At 37.0% G+C, this 17,957-nt stretch overlaps 1 protein-coding gene across 5 annotated transcripts in view; it reads left to right on the top strand.

The window, feature by feature from the left end:
- The window catches only part of LOC137249591 (uncharacterized), a 157,535-nt gene that overhangs the window by 53,355 nt on the left and 86,223 nt on the right, over positions 1-17,957 (top strand). For 3 of the 5 annotated variants that reach the window (XR_010952439.1, XR_010952437.1, XR_010952436.1), the window contains exons 2-3: positions 3,758-4,653; positions 6,266-6,878. Coding sequence is in view for 1 of the 5 variants with exons in the window: in XM_067781219.1 (XP_067637320.1) it covers positions 3,779-4,653; positions 6,266-6,785 (1,395 nt within the window). In the remaining 4 variants the exon portion in view is untranslated. Of the gene's footprint in view, positions 1-3,757; positions 4,654-6,265; positions 10,204-10,816; positions 12,702-17,957 lie in introns of those variants that run through there. The other 2 variants (XR_010952438.1, XM_067781219.1) reach the window with 2 other exon arrangements.

The raw sequence follows: 17,957 nt of genomic DNA, 5'->3' as shown, positions 1-17,957 counted from the left end.
AACCATCTCTTTAATTGTAATGTGGAACCAACGCCTCTAACACCCCTTTCCTTATGGTCCACCCCTGTTGAAACGGCAAGTTTCCTTGGACTCCCGTTAGAGGATATTGATGACAATTTGTGATCGGTCGCGGCTATTAGGTGGGGCGAGCATTGCTACAACAACAACAACAACAGTCGCTGAATGTAATCGATACCAAAAAAGTATCGAGGGAAAGTACTTATGAAAAATAATCTTTTACTTTCAAATCATGGCGGAACCATACAAGGTGGCAGCACGGTGACATCAGAAATACAAATTCCATGTACATACTTTGTTTTTGTAAATCCTTTGACTAATTTCAAAATCGTACTGCACCGGAAGTTGAAGTGTCAAATCATATTATTTCTGGCTGTCACCTTTCCTGGTTCCACCATGTTCCATATCAAAGCAACTCCTCGTAATCATGGCAACTTCGCAAATGAAGAGATTTTTCTATGAGCATTCAATAGTTGGTAAAGTCTATTGTGTATTGGTGCATTTACTTATAACTTTAGAACGGTCAATGTAAGTTAGGCTCCGGACTCTTAATCGTGAATACGCTTCTTTGTGTACCCCATCAAAAAAAGGTAGGCCCAGTTTAGAGGGCGTCGCATAAACTTCACCTCACTTAATTGGCGCTTAACCGTCTGAACGGTTATGGCCGTCCAACAAGGCGCGCCAGTCGCTCCTTCGCTCCGCAAACCGGCGCCAATTGGTCACACCAAGGGAGTTTAAATCTTTTTCCACTTGGTCCTTCCAACGGAGTGGGGGCTGCCCTCTACCTCTGCTTCCCTAGGCGGGTTCCGATAGGAACACTTTCTTGGCCGGAGCATCAACTTTCATTCGCATAACATGGCCTAGCCAGCGCCGCCGCTGCGTTTTGGTTTGCTGGACTATGTGGATGTCTGCGTATAGCTCTTACAGCTCATCATTAAATCTTCTTCGGTACTCGCAATCGCCAACGCGTAGAGGTCCATAAATCTTTCGAAGAACGTTTCTCTCGAACACTCCCAAAGCCACTTCATCTGCTGTTGTCATGGTCAATGCTTCCGCACCATATAACAAGAGGGGTACGATAAGTAACTTGTAGAGCATAATATTCATTTGTCGAGAGAGGACTTTACTTTTCAATTGCCTACTTAGTCCAAAGTAGCATTTATTAGCAAGATTGATTCTTCGCTGGATTTCAGTGTTGATGTTGTTGCTAGTGTTGATGCTGGTTCCCAAATAAACGAAGTCTTTTACTATTTCGATATTATTGCTGCCAACAGTAGCGTGGTTGCCAAGGCGCGTATGCGCTGACTCTTTGCTCGATGACAGCAGGTACTTCGTTTTGTCCTCATTCACCATCAAATCCATCTTTACCGCTTCTTTTTCCTGTTTGGAGTAAGCAGAACTAACAGCGCGGGTGTCAAATTAAAGAAATCGCACGATAGGGGGTCACCCTGTCTGAAACCTCGTTTAGTTTCGAATGGCTCGGAGGGGTCCTTCCCAATTCTGACTGAGCTGATGGTGTTGCTCAACGTCATTTTGCACAACCGTATAAGTTTTGCGGGGAAACCAAATTCAGACATAGCGGCATATAGGCAGCTCCTTTTCGTGCTGTCGAAGGCGGCTTTAAAATCGACGAAGAGGTGATGTGTATCGATTCTCTTTTCGCGGGTTTTTTCCAAGATTTGGCGCATTGTGAAAATCTGGTCGATGGTAGATTTACCAGGTCTGAAGCCGCACTGAGAAGGTCCAATCAGCCCGTTCACGGTGGGCTTCAATCTTTCGCACAATACACTTGAAAGGACCTTATATGCGATACTTAGAAGGCTGATTCCACGATAGTTGGTGCATTTTGCAGTATCCCCCTTCTTGTGGACTGGGCAAAGAACACTTAGATTCCAATCGTCGGGCATGCACTCGTCCGCCCATATTTTGCGAAGAAGCTGCTGCATGCGCCTTTCCAACTCCTCGCTGCCGTACTTGAATAGCTCCGCAGGCAATCCATCAGCGTCAACGGCCATGTTTTTCAATCTGGTTATTGCTATTCTGACTTCGTCATAATCGGGCGGGCCGACATATATTCCATCTTCATCGATTGCGGGATCGGGTTCGTCATCTCTGCGCGCTGAATCGCTGCCTCCATTTAGGAGATCAAAGAAGTGTTCCCTCCATAATCTAAGCACTCTCCGGACATCAGTTACAAGGTCACCGTTTTCGTTCCTACAGGAGTTTGCTCCGGTCTTAAAGCCTTACGTCTGTCGCCGTATTTTTGGGTAAAATTTTCGGGCGTTATTACTGTTGTTGTTGTTGTAGCGATTAGGTTACTCCCCGAAGGCTTTGGGGAGTGTTATCGATGTGATGGTCCTTTGTCGGATACATATCCGATACGCTCCGGTAACAGCACCATTAAGTTGCTGGCCCGACCATCTCGGGAACGATTTATATGGCCACATTAAACCTTCAGGACATCCCTCCCTCCCCACCCCCAAGTTCCATGAGGAGCTTGGGGTCGCCAGAGCCTCGTCTGTTAGTGAAACGGGATTCGCCGCTCGAAGGTGAGGTTGACAATTGGGTTGGAGAAGCTATATATGGCGCTACACAACCCCTTGAATCCCTGGCCCCGTGCCCAGAATACGAGACAATTGAACGATTTTTTTAAGAACGATTATACAAAAAGCAATAAGAAAACTTTTTAGAGATACAAAGTCGAACAGTATTCTGATAAAGTGAAGAACTGATAATTGTACACAATTATATTAATGGTTTCACAAGACTCAAAAACAGCACGGGCAGGGCGTTATTACTGGTGGCTAGCAGCTCAAGCTCCTCGCACTCACGCCTTTCTACTTCTGCTTTTTTCTTCCTGAAAAGGCGCCTCGCTTCCCTTTTCAACTCACGATACAGTTCACACATTCCTCTTGTTGCGCTCGATTTTAATGTAGCCCTGTAGGTAGCGCATAAACTACCAAACCATAAACCACCAAACGAGCCTTCAGACATCCTTTAAGCTAATGTGGTAGTTATCAAACGCGCCCAAAGTTTTGTTTTCTCTGGATTTGATAAAGAGGAAATAAAGTACTGAAATTGGATAGGATATGAAGTACTTGCTGTCATCCAAGAAATAATCGGTGCGTTGATGCCTTAGCCGCCACATAACTGTTGGCGGATAGAAACAAACGCATAACAACTCTTGCCAATAAGTTCTTTTATGGAAACTCAAAATTGCCAAAAATAGCAAATTATTAAATTTGCGGGAATTGTCTGAGCAAAATTTACAAAAATACAGAGACGTTATTCAATAAGAGTAATCGATACCTTGATACTCTACAACAACAACAACAACCTTGATACTGTGCCCTTTTACTCGAACCTTAAAATGTAAATGTAAGAGGTAATGGAGTACGAAAAATACTCGGTACTTCAGCAAAGTAATCGAATATATACTCGTATCGGAACAACACTAATCGAAGTGTAGGGCACAGTGAATTTAATCCATAAAATAAAATTATAATAATTAGTAATTTTTTTCCATTTTAATTTTTTTGGTCAATGCTCTAAAACGAGAACATTTTTCCACCACCACTTATATTTTTTAGTAGTATCAATCAAACAAAAAAAAAAAAAATACATACATATATGGAGCAATAGGTAGTTTAGAACTTAACTGGGACAAGTATTTAGCTATAGTAAAACGCTTAGTGCACGAAAATTTCAGTGCAATGTTTCTTTTCATTCTTTATTACAGACATTGCCCAGCAAATTTCTAATGTCTACCGTTGAATTTAATCATTACGACACGATGCCTTATTCATCTGATAATACCGTTTCACTTCATGAAATTGCATATCGCCAATACCATCCACATGTAGATGTTACACCAATGCAACAACAAGACCATCATCAAATGAGTCAACAACAGCCCTTAACTTTTCACAAGGAACAACAGACAGAACTACAACCAATTCAACAAACGTTGCCAATAACACCACCACCATTACTCGTACAGCAAACTTCAACCCTGCGACAGCAACAACAATTGCAGCAAAAACCTGAAATGTTACATGGAATGCAGACTACAACAACATATACCATTGCGCATAATCTAACAACACAATGTCCGCAGCACACAACAACAGCGAGTTCAACAACACAATTTGCCACAGCGACAGCTTCGACAACCATTTCTTCTTCACTCGATTTAGCTGTAGAAAATGTAATGCCCGGCATTTACTTAACAAAAAATTTCATCGCTTGGAATGAAGAAAATTTACGTTCTCATGGATTTACACATGTTATTATAATTGATAAACATATACAAGAATTATATTATCCATCGCCAGTATTTAAATTCACTGCGGAGAATACAAAAGTTGATGCATTTGATACCTACGAGTATATTAGTCATCCAGCATGTCCAACAACGTTAGAATTTAGCAAGGAGTTTGAGGCGATCGATTTGAATTTTGGTGAAAAATCCTATTTAACAACAGTATTACCAAATTGCTATCGTGCTGTAAAATTTTTAAATAAAGCATTACAAGGTGGCGGTACAATTTTAGTAATTGATTGTAATGGTGGTGAACAGAAATGTATTACAATTATTGTAGCATATTTGATGTATAAATATAATATAAAATTCAGGTGAGTTGCTCTAATTTGTATTTAATATGCTTGCAAGTATTACTTTGCAAAATAAGCTCAAAATATCGCACGGTTTATTATAAACGGATGTAAAACAAAACTTTCGTTTTTCTAGATTTTGGTATATACCCCAAAATAGTTGGCAGGTGAGATTATGTTCACATGCATAAAATACACCAATAGACAAATTGAACGGCATATATCTCTTCGAATCTTATTTTTATACTCAGCGTGCTTTGCACACAGAGTATATTAACTTTTACTGGATAACGGTTGGTTGTACAGGTATAAAGGAATCGAGATATAGACTTCCATATATCAAAATCGTCAGTATGGAAAAAAAATTTCATTAAGCCATGTCCGTCCGTCCGTCCGTCTGTCCGTCCGTTAACACGATAACTTGAGTAAATTTTGAGGTATCTTAATGAAATTTGGTATGTAGGTTCCCGGGCACTCATCTCAAATCTCTATTTAAAATGAACGATATCGGACTATAACCACGCCCACTTTTTCGATATCGAAAATTTCGAAAAACCGAAAAGTGCCATAATTCATTACCAAAGAGGGATAAAGCGAGCAAGGTTTAACAAAAAATTTAATATCTTTACAGTATATAAGTACATTATGTCAACATTCAACTCCAGTAATGATATGCTGCTACAAAATACAAAAATAAAAGAAAATTTCGAACAAAAATTTACCAATCCTTGTGAAGTTTGGTAGGGGCATAGATTCTATGACGATAACTGTTTTCTGTGAAAATGGGCGAAATCGGTAGAAGCCACGCCCAGTTTTTATACACAGTCGACCGTCTGTCCTTCCGTTCGGACGTTAACACAATATCTTGAGCAAAAATCGATATATCTTTACTAAACTTAGTTCACGCACTTATCTGAACTCACTTTATCTTGGTATAAAAAATGACCGAAATCCGACTATAACCACGCACACTTTTCGATATCGAAAATTACGAAAAATGAAAAAAATTCCATAATTCTATACCAAATACGAAAAAAGGGATGAAACATGGTAATTGGATTGGTTTATTGATGCGAAATATAACTTTAGAAAAAACTTTGTAAAATGGGTGTGACACCTACCATATTAAGTAGAAGAAAATGAAAAAGTTCTGCAGGGCGAAATCAAAAGCCCTTGGAATTTTTCATTAATACCTTTAATTTGATTCCCATATCGTACAAACACATTCTAGAGTCACCCCTGGTCCACCTTTATGGCTATATCCCGAAAAGGCGTCCGCCTATAGAACTAAGGCCCACTCCCTTTTAAAATAATCATTAGCACCTTTCATTTGATACCCATGTCATACAAACACATTCCAGGGTTACCCTAGGTTCATTTGCCTACATGGCGATTTTCCCTTGTTTTGTCTCCAAAGCTCTCAGCTGAGTATGTAATGTTCGGTTACGCCCGAACTTAGCCTTCCTTACTTGTTTTTATAATGACGCTGTATACAAAAAAGAGTGTTTGCTTGCGTTTTTCTAAAAAAAATTATTTTGAATTACAGTTTTACAATAAAACGTGCGATCTACAAGATAGTGTGTATCAAAATTTTTGATTTGAATTTCTTTCGTTTCATTTAATTCTTCTATAGCGATGCTTTTGCACGCCTAAAAGATTACTATAAAAAGGCTGATTTGGATCGATTTTATATGACACAATTGTACGAGTATGAACCTATATTGCAAGTACAACGTGCACAGTCACGTGGCCAAAGTTGTTCGCGTGAAATAGCTTCGGCTATATTGAAACGTAAGAAAAGCGTAAATGATGTAGGAGGTGATGGTAGTTGCAGTAATAGTGGTACTGCTAATATTCCTGCAACAAAAAGCACAAAGGACCTTTTTAACAATTTTAACCCATTGTCCAATTTTTGTGCAACAACAAGCGTTGATTTATGTTTGAAATCTACAACAAACTTTAGAAGTAATCATAACCAAAACCTTCAACTGCAACAACAACAATTAGAAAGCCAGCAATTAAACAGAGCATCGTCTTTACAACAATCAGGCATTTACAGCTCTTATCGAGATATAACACAGCCAACAGTTTTTCGCAGTTCTGCTGATGGTGCCACCGTTTGCTATGCTTGGGATGATAGTGCAATGGATTAAATTAATTTGATGCTTGTTTCAATAATACCTAGAACTCTGAGGGAAAAATGCGGCAATGTTTGCACCTATGTTTGCGCAATGCTGTTGTAATAGGTTAGTAACCGTATATAAACATATTATTTAAACTTATTAGGTATTAAATTCTGTTTATAAAAATACATATGTACATGCCTACCTATCCTGTAAAACAACCCCCATAAGTATAAGATTAGTGTCGCACAAATCGCAGTTAAACGTGCGGCTAATACCAATTTTCAACCTTTTATATGACATTAACAGCTGCTTTTGTACGCCCATTTGCAATGTGAGACAAATAATTAGAGTAGAATATTCTTTAAGCTAGGCACTTCTGTCCTGACTGCAATTATATAACTAATTTTAGATAAAAGTCTTATCAATTCGAAAAAGTTAAAATTCTGTGGTCATAAGCAAAAATCGCCCAAGTTCTATCCTTTTACATGGGACTTAAGGCGTTTATTGCTTATGCCCACAGAATTTAATTTAAAACAAAGAAAATTTTCAAAATAGCTTTGAAATTTATACGAATTTCGAAATTAAAAACTTCGAAACACTTCGTTCAAAAATCTTAAAATAACATTTCGCGCAGAATGCGAATTTCGAAATTTTTTCTAAGTTACAATTTCGAAATTTTTTCGAAGTTACAATTTTATTTCGAGGTATTGGTATGTAATACATCACATTGCACATACATACCTACATAAGTGCTTATAATAAGAATTTTGAAATTAAAAACTTCGAAACACTTCGTTCAAAAATTTTAAAATAACATTTCGAGAAGATTGCGAATTTCGAAATTTTTTCTAAGTTACAATTTTATTTCGAGGTATTGGTACGTAATACATCACATTGAACATACCTACATAAGTACTTATAATATGAATTTGGAAATTAACACTTCGAAATACTTCATTTCAAAATCTTATAATAAGGTTTCGAGAAGAATGCGAATTTCGAAATTTTTTCGAAGCTACATTTTAATTTTGCGGTATTGGTAGGTAATAAACCCCATTTCAAATACTTATGTATATACTAAGTACTTATAATTAAATTAATAATTTTAAGTGCCGCAGTTTTGAATTAAATTAGAAATGCCGACTTATGAAATACTTAGTAATAGATGATATTGCTTACTTAGATTTAAATATGTTATTCAATTCCTTACACAACTAAACAAGAAATTCATTAATTGCGCTTTTCGAACAATGTCTCATTGAAGTTAATCGCTGCTATAATATCACAAAAGTATCGCAATTCGTCCAAATTACATTTACCATCAATCTCAAATGACGAAGCTCTAATTTAAAATTTTATTCGTAAGTTAGATGTAGCTTTATAACTTTTTGGAATCGACTTACAAATCATTGCCCTCATTTCAATGTCATGTATGACATCAACTGGAATGTGATATCACAATCAATATATATATTAGAACATTTGCTATAATGGACCTAAAAAACTTGTGAGAAGTAGACTAACAAGATATTGCTTTTAGTGAAGAGCCATGTGTTAGGTTAGATTAGGTTGCGAGGGCTGAGCTGAACACTATGGTAACAGCTCACTACTAAGGCCGCCAATGGGCCCATTATAATACCCTATACGGTCTCAAAGAGGACCCCTACCCTGCCTAAAGCGGGTCGAACCACTTCGTGGAATTTATATATTTTGCTAGAGCCTTGACTTCATAACTAGAGACCTCAGCAAGGTCATGTAGAAAAGGTTTACCAAGGATGGCCAACCTACTCCTACTAAGCGCTGGACACTGACAGAGAAGGTGCTGGACACTCTCCTCCTCTTCTGTACATCTGCAGCTGCGACAATAGTCGAAAGTCATTACCCCCATTCTAACACCAGATGTGCCTATTAAACAATGCCCTTTTAGAACCCATATCAGGGACGACAGAACTGATTTGTTTAAAATCAAAAGCGCTCTTGTGTGCCCCTTGTCATATGAGAGTCAGGTTAGCCTGGATGTCGCACCCGATGATATGGCTGACTATAGACCACTTGCATTTCTTATAGTGCTTGTGATCACGCGAAGCCTGAAAGTGGCCATGGTATACCTACCGAATCATTTCCTGGAAGGATATGGTCGGTGGTGCCTCTTCTAGTCAGCTCGTCTGCTCTGCAGTTGCCTTCAATATCCCTGTGCCCAGGTACCCACATAAGGCTGATACTTAAGTGCTGAGCCATCTCGATAAGAGGTCTGCGGCATTCAGTGACCGACTTTGCGTTGTCGACGAATGAGTCCAGGGCTTTTAATGCGCCTGGGCTGTCTGAGAAAATAAACACCCGTTTACCATCCTTAGGCATAGACCCGAGATGATTCACAGCCCAGTGTATTTGCCAGCATTTCCGCTTGGTAACACTACAGTGGTAGGCGACCCAGACCCAGATCCGGGAAAAGAGGCCTGCTCCCACCTTCCCGTCAAGGTTAGAACCATCCGTGAATATGTTGATGGCACCCGGTACCGTATGTTGTCTGGTATTCCAGTCTTGTCGCGATGGTATATATGTATATACCCTATTTTTTAACGAAAACGTTCTTTGGCGCGCAGTAGTCAGTGCGTACCGGGGCGTTCGTGCTCAGAATTGTTGCGTATCCACTAGATCCATTTGACCAGAGACCTGTTTCCCTTGGGCGTAGAGCGGCGATGACCGTTATTTCCTTCGCCACCAGGTCAAGAGGTGGAAGGTATAGCATTGTGTTGAGTGCTTCAGAGCCGAGAGCCGCGGTAATGCAGAGCTCCGAACTTAGTTGCACCTTTTGAAACATTTTACCAAGGCCAATGCACCATAAAGAAGAATCGGGCGCACTATGGCTGTGTAAATCCAGTAGGCCACTTTAGGGGAGAACCCCCAGGTGGTGCCAATGAAATTGCATATGAAGTTTTTGTAATTGGTTCTGTTTCCAATAAAAAAAATGTCAATGAATTCTGCACATAATGCATTAAGTGATTTATTTGCAAAGTGCGGAAAATTTTTATTTAATCTTTCTAATTTTCCTCTACTGAGTTAAATCACGTGAACTGGAACCCCCATTTACCACTTGTTCACAGAAATAAAGTCCATGTATTTTTTTCATAAGTAGGTACCATGAAAAATTGAACCCCAAAATATTTTTAAAAAATTTTAATTTTAAGGGTACTTTTTTTTAAAAAGAAAATTTTTGGTACTTTTTGTTCAAAAATTAATTATAAATCAACCGTGAAAGATAAATTGATGAAACTTTGATGGTTTATTTTTAAACGTTCATATTTTATTAAAATATTTTTATCTTAAAAAATTTTCTTATTATCACATTTTTAATTAACTTTGAAATTTTTAAAAGAAAATTTAACTGACTTCGCGGCCTCAGAATTGATATTCTTTTTATGAGTTACATGCGATATTTATTTAATATTAATATTCCAAAAGAAAATTTTGATGATCGCTATTAGTTTAAACAATATGAATTTTTTTATCACAGCACAGCACGAAAAACATACTAAAATTGGTTTAGTTTGTATCCTCGCGACGATTGCAACACAGTCTGTCGCGTTTGCGCGTAGCGCCTGGCGCCCACGCGCTGTGGTAAACATTTCACATTGTTTTTGTTTTATACTGCAACGTAACATGCCGTCTGGTCGCGCACCGTTCTAGCGTTTGCTTGTTTAGAAATTTGTAAGGAGACCTTACCTAGTTTGTAGGTACCAAGCTCATTTTTAAAAACTTCGCTATAATCGCTTTTTAAACTACTTGTAATATCCTCAATATTACACTTTAAATCAATAGCTTTCACAGTTTGTACTAAATCAAAATTAAATAATCTTAAAAAATCACAACCAAAGGGCATATTATTTGTGTCCGTAACTACGATATTCAATTTTCTTATGGTACCATTATATTCAATAGTTGCTAAATATTCACCCATGACTTGTATTGCATTTCCGCCATAATCTACGTACGGTAATGAGCACTTAGTTAGACTTACATTTTTGTTTAATTTTTTAAATAACATTATTGATATTAAGGTGCAGGGTGAACCAGAGTCGCAAGCTACTTTCATTTGTCGGCCATCCAGTTTTACTGAGAGATAATAATAATCCGCTGAATTTCCACTTGGAATGCTGTAAATACAAAAGTTTTGATTATTAGAATTTTCCTTGTTGTTATTCTGACTAATATTATCTGATACATAATTTACACTTTTATTTGTATCTCTGCATGTACTCGCCAAGTGACCAACTTTCTTGCAAATATTACATCTGCTTCCTTTATATCTGCATTCATTTGACTGGTGATTGCGCCACCCGCAATGTTTGCATGCCTTGCCTTTATTCTGCTGCTTATTCTTATTGCTGTTGTTGTTGTGTTTCTTGCTATTGTTGCTTGATGACTTCGAATTTTGCATTTGCTTGTTGCCTGCTTTGGACTTGTTGATATAATTTACGCTAGTGTTGTCTTCTGCTTTATTAGAGAGTTTCATTTCCATAATTAAAGCTTTGCGGAGAGCTTCATCTAGCTTGAGCTTTTCATCTTCTTCGCATAATTTCTCAAATATTTTGTCAGGTAAACCCATTATAAAACGATCAAGTAGGAAAGCCTCAAGATTCGTGCCAAATTTGCAGTTGAGAGCAAGCTTTTTTGTTCTTGCATACCATTCAGAGACGGTTTCACTGTCTTCCTTCTTTGCACTATAAAATAGCTTTCTCTCGCGAAAAATTATCATAGGTGGAGTATAGTATGTGTGTAGCATTTCACATAATGCTTTAAATGTTTTGCTCACCGGAGATTCTGGATTACACAAACTATGCAATACTGCATACGGTGCAGCGCCAATAGATTTTAGTAAGATGGCTTTTTTGTCATCTGAGCAATTAATTTCGCAAAAGTGGATCTCAAGTTTCTCTTTCCATAATTGCCATGCCTCATTTTGCGGCGAAAATTGTTGTACATTTGTGGCTTGGCAAACGGTAACGGCATTATTGTCAGTTGGTGGGTCATTTTGACCTTCAACTATTATGTAACCCTCAACTTTGTATTTTGTATGTACTTTATTTAAAGTGCATTTAATTTTGTTACAATGTAACAATTTTGTGTATTTACACTGTCGTACAGTTTCTATACGCACTCAATTGACGTCTTTTTAATTTGTTTAATATACGCGAACTTGTATTTTGTTGCTTATTTAAAGTACCCTTACTTTAGTATGATACAATAGTTTTTTTTTTTTTTTTTTTTGTTTTTGAGACCTATGTATGTTTTTCTTATTTACGAATTTAATATGTGCATTTAATTATTCGTATTTACGAATTTACACTTCGATAATTTATTTTATTTTGCACATACGTTTAATTATGTATGTAGACTACTTTGCACACGTTTGGTGGACAGTCTCGTCGCCAATTGTTGTATACCGGTGTAAAGCAAAAGACGTGCTCTTTATTGCAAGCTCGATTAGCCGCTGTTTTTATTTAGTGAGATGAATTCCATACGAATATACGTCAATAGATGTATAAAATAAGTCAATAGGTATAGGCATATATAATGGGTATAGATAAACATAAGGGTGCGATTGCATAGGGCAGCACATAACATGAATCATTGTTAAATTACTAAGTAAAGTGTCTTTAAGCAATGTACGCAGCCGTAGCTTCAAATCTTGTATGCATTCTGACTCATCGTTGGTTGATTCACAATGCCGCATTAAGTAGTAAACATGTACTATTACTAAATGTAAGGTTGGATAGCTATCGCCTTCCAAATCTTTTGATGTTTCCTCAAATTTAGCCAGCACTTTAAGGGTATCTGTTATGGCATTTAAGCTAATTCCACTAATACGTCTCAGTTGACGATTTTCCTCCAAAATATTTCCAACGTCAACCCAGTTATTTTTGAGAGACTGTAGCATGTAGTAAACTGTGTTCCATCTTGTCAGAGAAATGCTTTTAAGGGTTGTTGTCAATTGTGCATTGGCTCCAGATTTCTTGAAATACCTAACGACATGTGACATTTTTCCTTGGGCGTAGAGCGGCGATGACCGTTATTTCCTTCGCCACCAGGTCAAGAGGTGGAAGGTATAGCATTGTGTTGAGTGCTTCAGAGCCGAGAGCCGCGGTAATGCAGAGCTCCGAACTCAGTTGCACCTTTTGAAACATTTTACCAAGGCCAATGCACCATAAAGAAGAATCGGGCGCACTATGGCTGTGTAAATCCAGTAGGCCACTTTAGGGGAGAACCTCCAGGTGGTGCCAATGAAATTGCATATGAAGTTTTTGTAATTGGTTCTGTTTCCAATAAAAAAAATGTCAATGAATTCTGCACATAATGCATTAAGTGATTTATTTGCAAAGTGCGGAAAATTTTTATTTAATCTTTCTAATTTTCCTCTACTGAGTTAAATCACGTGAACTGGAACCCCCATTTACCACTTGTTCACAGAAATAAAGTCCATGTATTTTTTTCATAAGTAGGTACCATGAAAAATTGAACCCCAAAATATTTTTAAAAAATTTTAATTTTAAGGGTACTTTTTTTTAAAAAGAAAATTTTTGGTACTTTTTGTTCAAAAATTAATTATAAATCAACCGTGAAAGATAAATTGATGAAACTTTGATGGTTTATTTTTAAACGTTCATATTTTATTAAAATATTTTTATCTTAAAAAATTTTCTTATTATCACATTTTTAATTAACTTTGAAATTTTTAAAAGAAAATTTAACTGACTTCGCGGCCTCAGAATTGATATTCTTTTTATGAGTTACATGCGATATTTATTTAATATTAATATTCCAAAAGAAAATTTTGATGATCGCTATTAGTTTAAACAATATGAATTTTTTTATCACAGCACAGCACGAAAAACATACTAAAATTGGTTTAGTTTGTATCCTCGCGACGATTGCAACACAGTCTGTCGCGTTTGCGCGTAGCGCCTGGCGCCCACGCGCTGTGGTAAACATTTCACATTGTTTTTGTTTTATACTGCAACGTAACATGCCGTCTGGTCGCGCACCGTTCTAGCGTTTGCTTGTTTAGAAATTTGTAAGGAGACCTTACCTAGTTTGTAGGTACCAAGCTCATTTTTAAAAACTTCGCTATAATCGCTTTTTAAACTACTTGTAATATCCTCAATATTACACTTTAAATCAATAGCTTTCACAGTTTGTACTAAATCAAAATTAAATAATCTTAAAAAATCACAACCAAAGGGCATATTATTTGTGTCCGTAACTACGATATTCAATTTTCTTATGGTACCATTATAATCAATAGTTGCTACATATTCACCCATGACTTGTATTGCATTTCCGCCATAATCTACGTACGGTAATGAGCACTTAGTTAGACTTACATTTTTGTTTAATTTTTTAAATAACATTATTGATATTAAGGTGCAGGGTGAACCAGAGTCGCAAGCTACTTTCATTTGTCGGCCATCCAGTTTTACTGAGAGATAATAATAATCCGCTGAATTTCCACTTGGAATGCTGTAAATACAAAAGTTTTGATTATTAGAATTTTCCTTGTTGTTATTCTGACTAATATTATCTGATACATAATTTACACTTTTATTTGTATCTCTGCATGTACTCGCCAAGTGACCAACTTTCTTGCAAATATTACATCTGCTTCCTTTATATCTGCATTCATTTGACTGGTGATTGCGCCACCCGCAATGTTTGCATGCCTTGCCTTTATTCTGCTGCTTATTCTTATTGCTGTTGTTGTTGTGTTTCTTGCTATTGTTGCTTGATGACTTCGAATTTTGCATTTGCTTGTTGCCTGCTTTGGACTTGTTGATATAATTTACGCTAGTGTTGTCTTCTGCTTTATTAGAGAGTTTCATTTCCATAATTAAAGCTTTGCGGAAAGCTTCATCTAGCTTGAGCTTTTCATCTTCTTCGCATAATTTCTCAAATATTTTGTCAGGTAAACCCATTATAAAACGATCAAGTAGGAAAGCCTCAAGATTCGTGCCAAATTTGCAGTTGAGAGCAAGCTTTTTTGTTCTTGCATACCATTCAGAGACGGTTTCACTGTCTTCCTTCTTTGCACTATAAAATAGCTTTCTCTCGCGAAAAATTATCATAGGTGGAGTATAGTATGTGTGTAGCATTTCACATAATGCTTTAAATGTTTTGCTCACCGGAGATTCTGGATTACACAAACTATGCAATACTGCATACGGTGCAGCGCCAATAGATTTTAGTAAGATGGCTTTTTTGTCATCTGAGCAATTAATTTCGCAAAAGTGGATCTCAAGTTTCTCTTTCCATAATTGCCATGCCTCATTTTGCGGCGAAAATTGTTGTACATTTGTGGCTTGGCAAACGGTAACGGCATTATTGTCAGTTGGTGGGTCATTTTGACCTTCAACTATTATGTAACCCTCAACTTTGTATTTTGTATGTACTTTATTTAAAGTGCATTTAATTTTGTTACAATGTAACAATTTTGTGTATTTACACTGTCGTACAGTTTCTATACGCACTCAATTGACGTCTTTTTAATTTGTTTAATATACGCGAACTTGTATTTTGTTGCTTATTTAAAGTACCCTTACTTTAGTATGATACAATAGTTTTTTTTTTTTTTTTTTTTTGTTTTTGAGACCTATGTATGTTTTTCTTATTTACGAATTTAATATGTGCATTTAATTATTCGTATTTACGAATTTACACTTCGATAATTTATTTTATTTTGCACATACGTTTAATTATGTATGTAGACTACTTTGCACACGTTTGGTGGACAGTCTCGTCGCCAATTGTTGTATACCGGTGTAAAGCAAAAGACGTGCTCTTTATTGCAAGCTCGATTAGCCGCTGTTTTTATTTAGTGAGATGAATTCCATACGAATATACGTCAATAGATGTATAAAATAAGTCAATAGGTATAGGCATATATAATGGGTATAGATAAACATAAGGGTGCGATTGCATAGGGCAGCACATAACATGAATCATTGTTAAATTACTAAGTAAAGTGTCTTTAAGCAATGTACGCAGCCGTAGCTTCAAATCTTGTATGCATTCTGACTCATCGTTGGTTGATTCACAATGCCGCATTAAGTAGTAAACATGTACTATTACTAAATGTAAGGTTGGATAGCTATCGCCTTCCAAATCTTTTGATGTTTCCTCAAATTTAGCCAGCACTTTAAGGGTATCTGTTATGGCATTTAAGCTAATTCCACTAATACGTCTCAGTTGACGATTTTCCTCCAAAATATTTCCAACGTCAACCCAGTTATTTTTGAGAGACTGTAGCATGTAGTAAACTGTGTTCCATCTTGTCAGAGAAATGCTTTTAAGGGTTGTTGTCAATTGTGCATTGGCTCCAGATTTCTTGAAATACCTAACGACATGTGACATTTTTCTTTCATTTCGCTAATATCGGCTGAATCGTTAAGAGATTTTTCCACGATGTTGTGCAATAAATGGGTAATACAAAATATGTGGTTGTGATGTTGGAAAGCGGCTTTCATGTTAGTTCCTCTATCCGTAACAATAATGGCTTTATCCAAGGAGCAATCAAATTCGTCCAAAGCTTCCCCCACTTTTTGCAGAATTCTTTGATCTATTGTGAAAAAGTTCGTGAAAAAACAATCAGGGTATTCAGCAGGATATTGGCAATTCTTACTGGTACAGGGTTCGGAGTCCATGGACTTAAAAGCAAGCAGTTTTGTAACTAATTTTGCATTTGTAATAAAGTGCACCGTTAGTGATAAGTAGGAATGCTTTGAAACAGTGTCTGTCCATATATCCGAAGTGAGTCCAAGAAATCCGCCACTTAGTTCCTTTAGTTCTTTTCTCATTTCATCGTAGGAAATTGTGTAGAGCTTGTCTATGTTTCTGGATACAGTGGTAGGAGGTGGTAGCAATTTTTCAACGTCTACATTTGGACCATACTTGGCTCCTATTGACAATATTAGCTCTATGTATTCCTGCAGGCCTTCATCCTCGACAATTTGAAACGATCGGCAATTTTTTACAACCCATCCTGTAACAGATCGGACAACGTCCTTTCTTGTTTCGTCATCAACATCTATTCGACGGCTATTGTCAACTCGATCTGTAAAAGTTTTGTAACACTAGTGTTTGACTAAATTCGATGTGATCTTTGTAAAGGTTAAAACGCTACAGCAGTCTTTGCAAGCTATTACTTTGTCCAAAAAGCTGCCGCCAATATTTGCTTTGCCGAAAATATTCCAAACTTTGCTCTTTCCGGCAGTCAAAATGATTTTATCGTCTCCCTTGACTAGTTTTTCTTTTATTTCGGCAAATTAGCGATTTTTTACGGACATCGGTGAATTGGCTGATGTTAATTGGTCCATAATATATGTATATATTTGTGCACTGGCGGCCACCGTGGTGTGATGGTAGCGTGCTCCACCTACCACGCCGTATGCCCTGGGTTCACACCCCGGGCAAAGCAACGTCAAAATTTTAGAAATAAGGTTTTTCAATTAGAAGACAATTTTTCTAAGCGGGGTCGCCCCTCGGCAGTGTTTGGCAAGCGCTCCGAGTGTATTTCTGCCATGAAAAGCTCTCAGTGAAAACTCATCTGTCTTGCAGATGCCGTTCGGAGTCGGCATAAAACATGTAGGTCCAGTCCGGCCAATTTGTAGAGAAAATAAAGAGGAGCACGACGCAAATTGGAAGAGAAGCTCGGTCTTAGATCTCTTCGGAGGTTATTGCGCCTTACATTTATTTTTTTTAAATTTTTTTAAATATTAAAAGGCTTCAGAAAAAGTATTGTGGTTTAGTTGGTGAAACTTCAATGTAGTTATCCATTGGTATGATGTTTCTTCAGTTAATTTCTCTATTTATATAGTTCTATTCCGCGTTTTTTTTTTCAAAGCGTATGTACATGTATTCTATATATACTGAAGTGCGTTTAATTATATAAATAGTTAAAGAAACAGATAATGAAATTTTTCTACAATGCAATATGTATACACATAAATATATTCTAACCCATTTTTAAGGCCATAATCGATGGCCTTCAGGCAGGCAAATGTCTATCATCATACAAGTGTATGTATGGTGATTAGCGATGCACAACATACATGTTCCAGGATCGTTAATTATGGGAAAGCCCCACATAAATTGAGAATGTCTACCATTGTTTTGTATCGCGGATTTTCATTGTCTAATGAAAATAGT

Source organism: Eurosta solidaginis, chromosome 4 (assembly GCF_040869045.1).
Source record: "Eurosta solidaginis isolate ZX-2024a chromosome 4, ASM4086904v1, whole genome shotgun sequence".
Lineage (NCBI taxonomy): Eukaryota > Metazoa > Arthropoda > Insecta > Diptera > Tephritidae > Eurosta > Eurosta solidaginis.
This window is presented reverse-complemented; position numbering and strand designations above follow the sequence as displayed.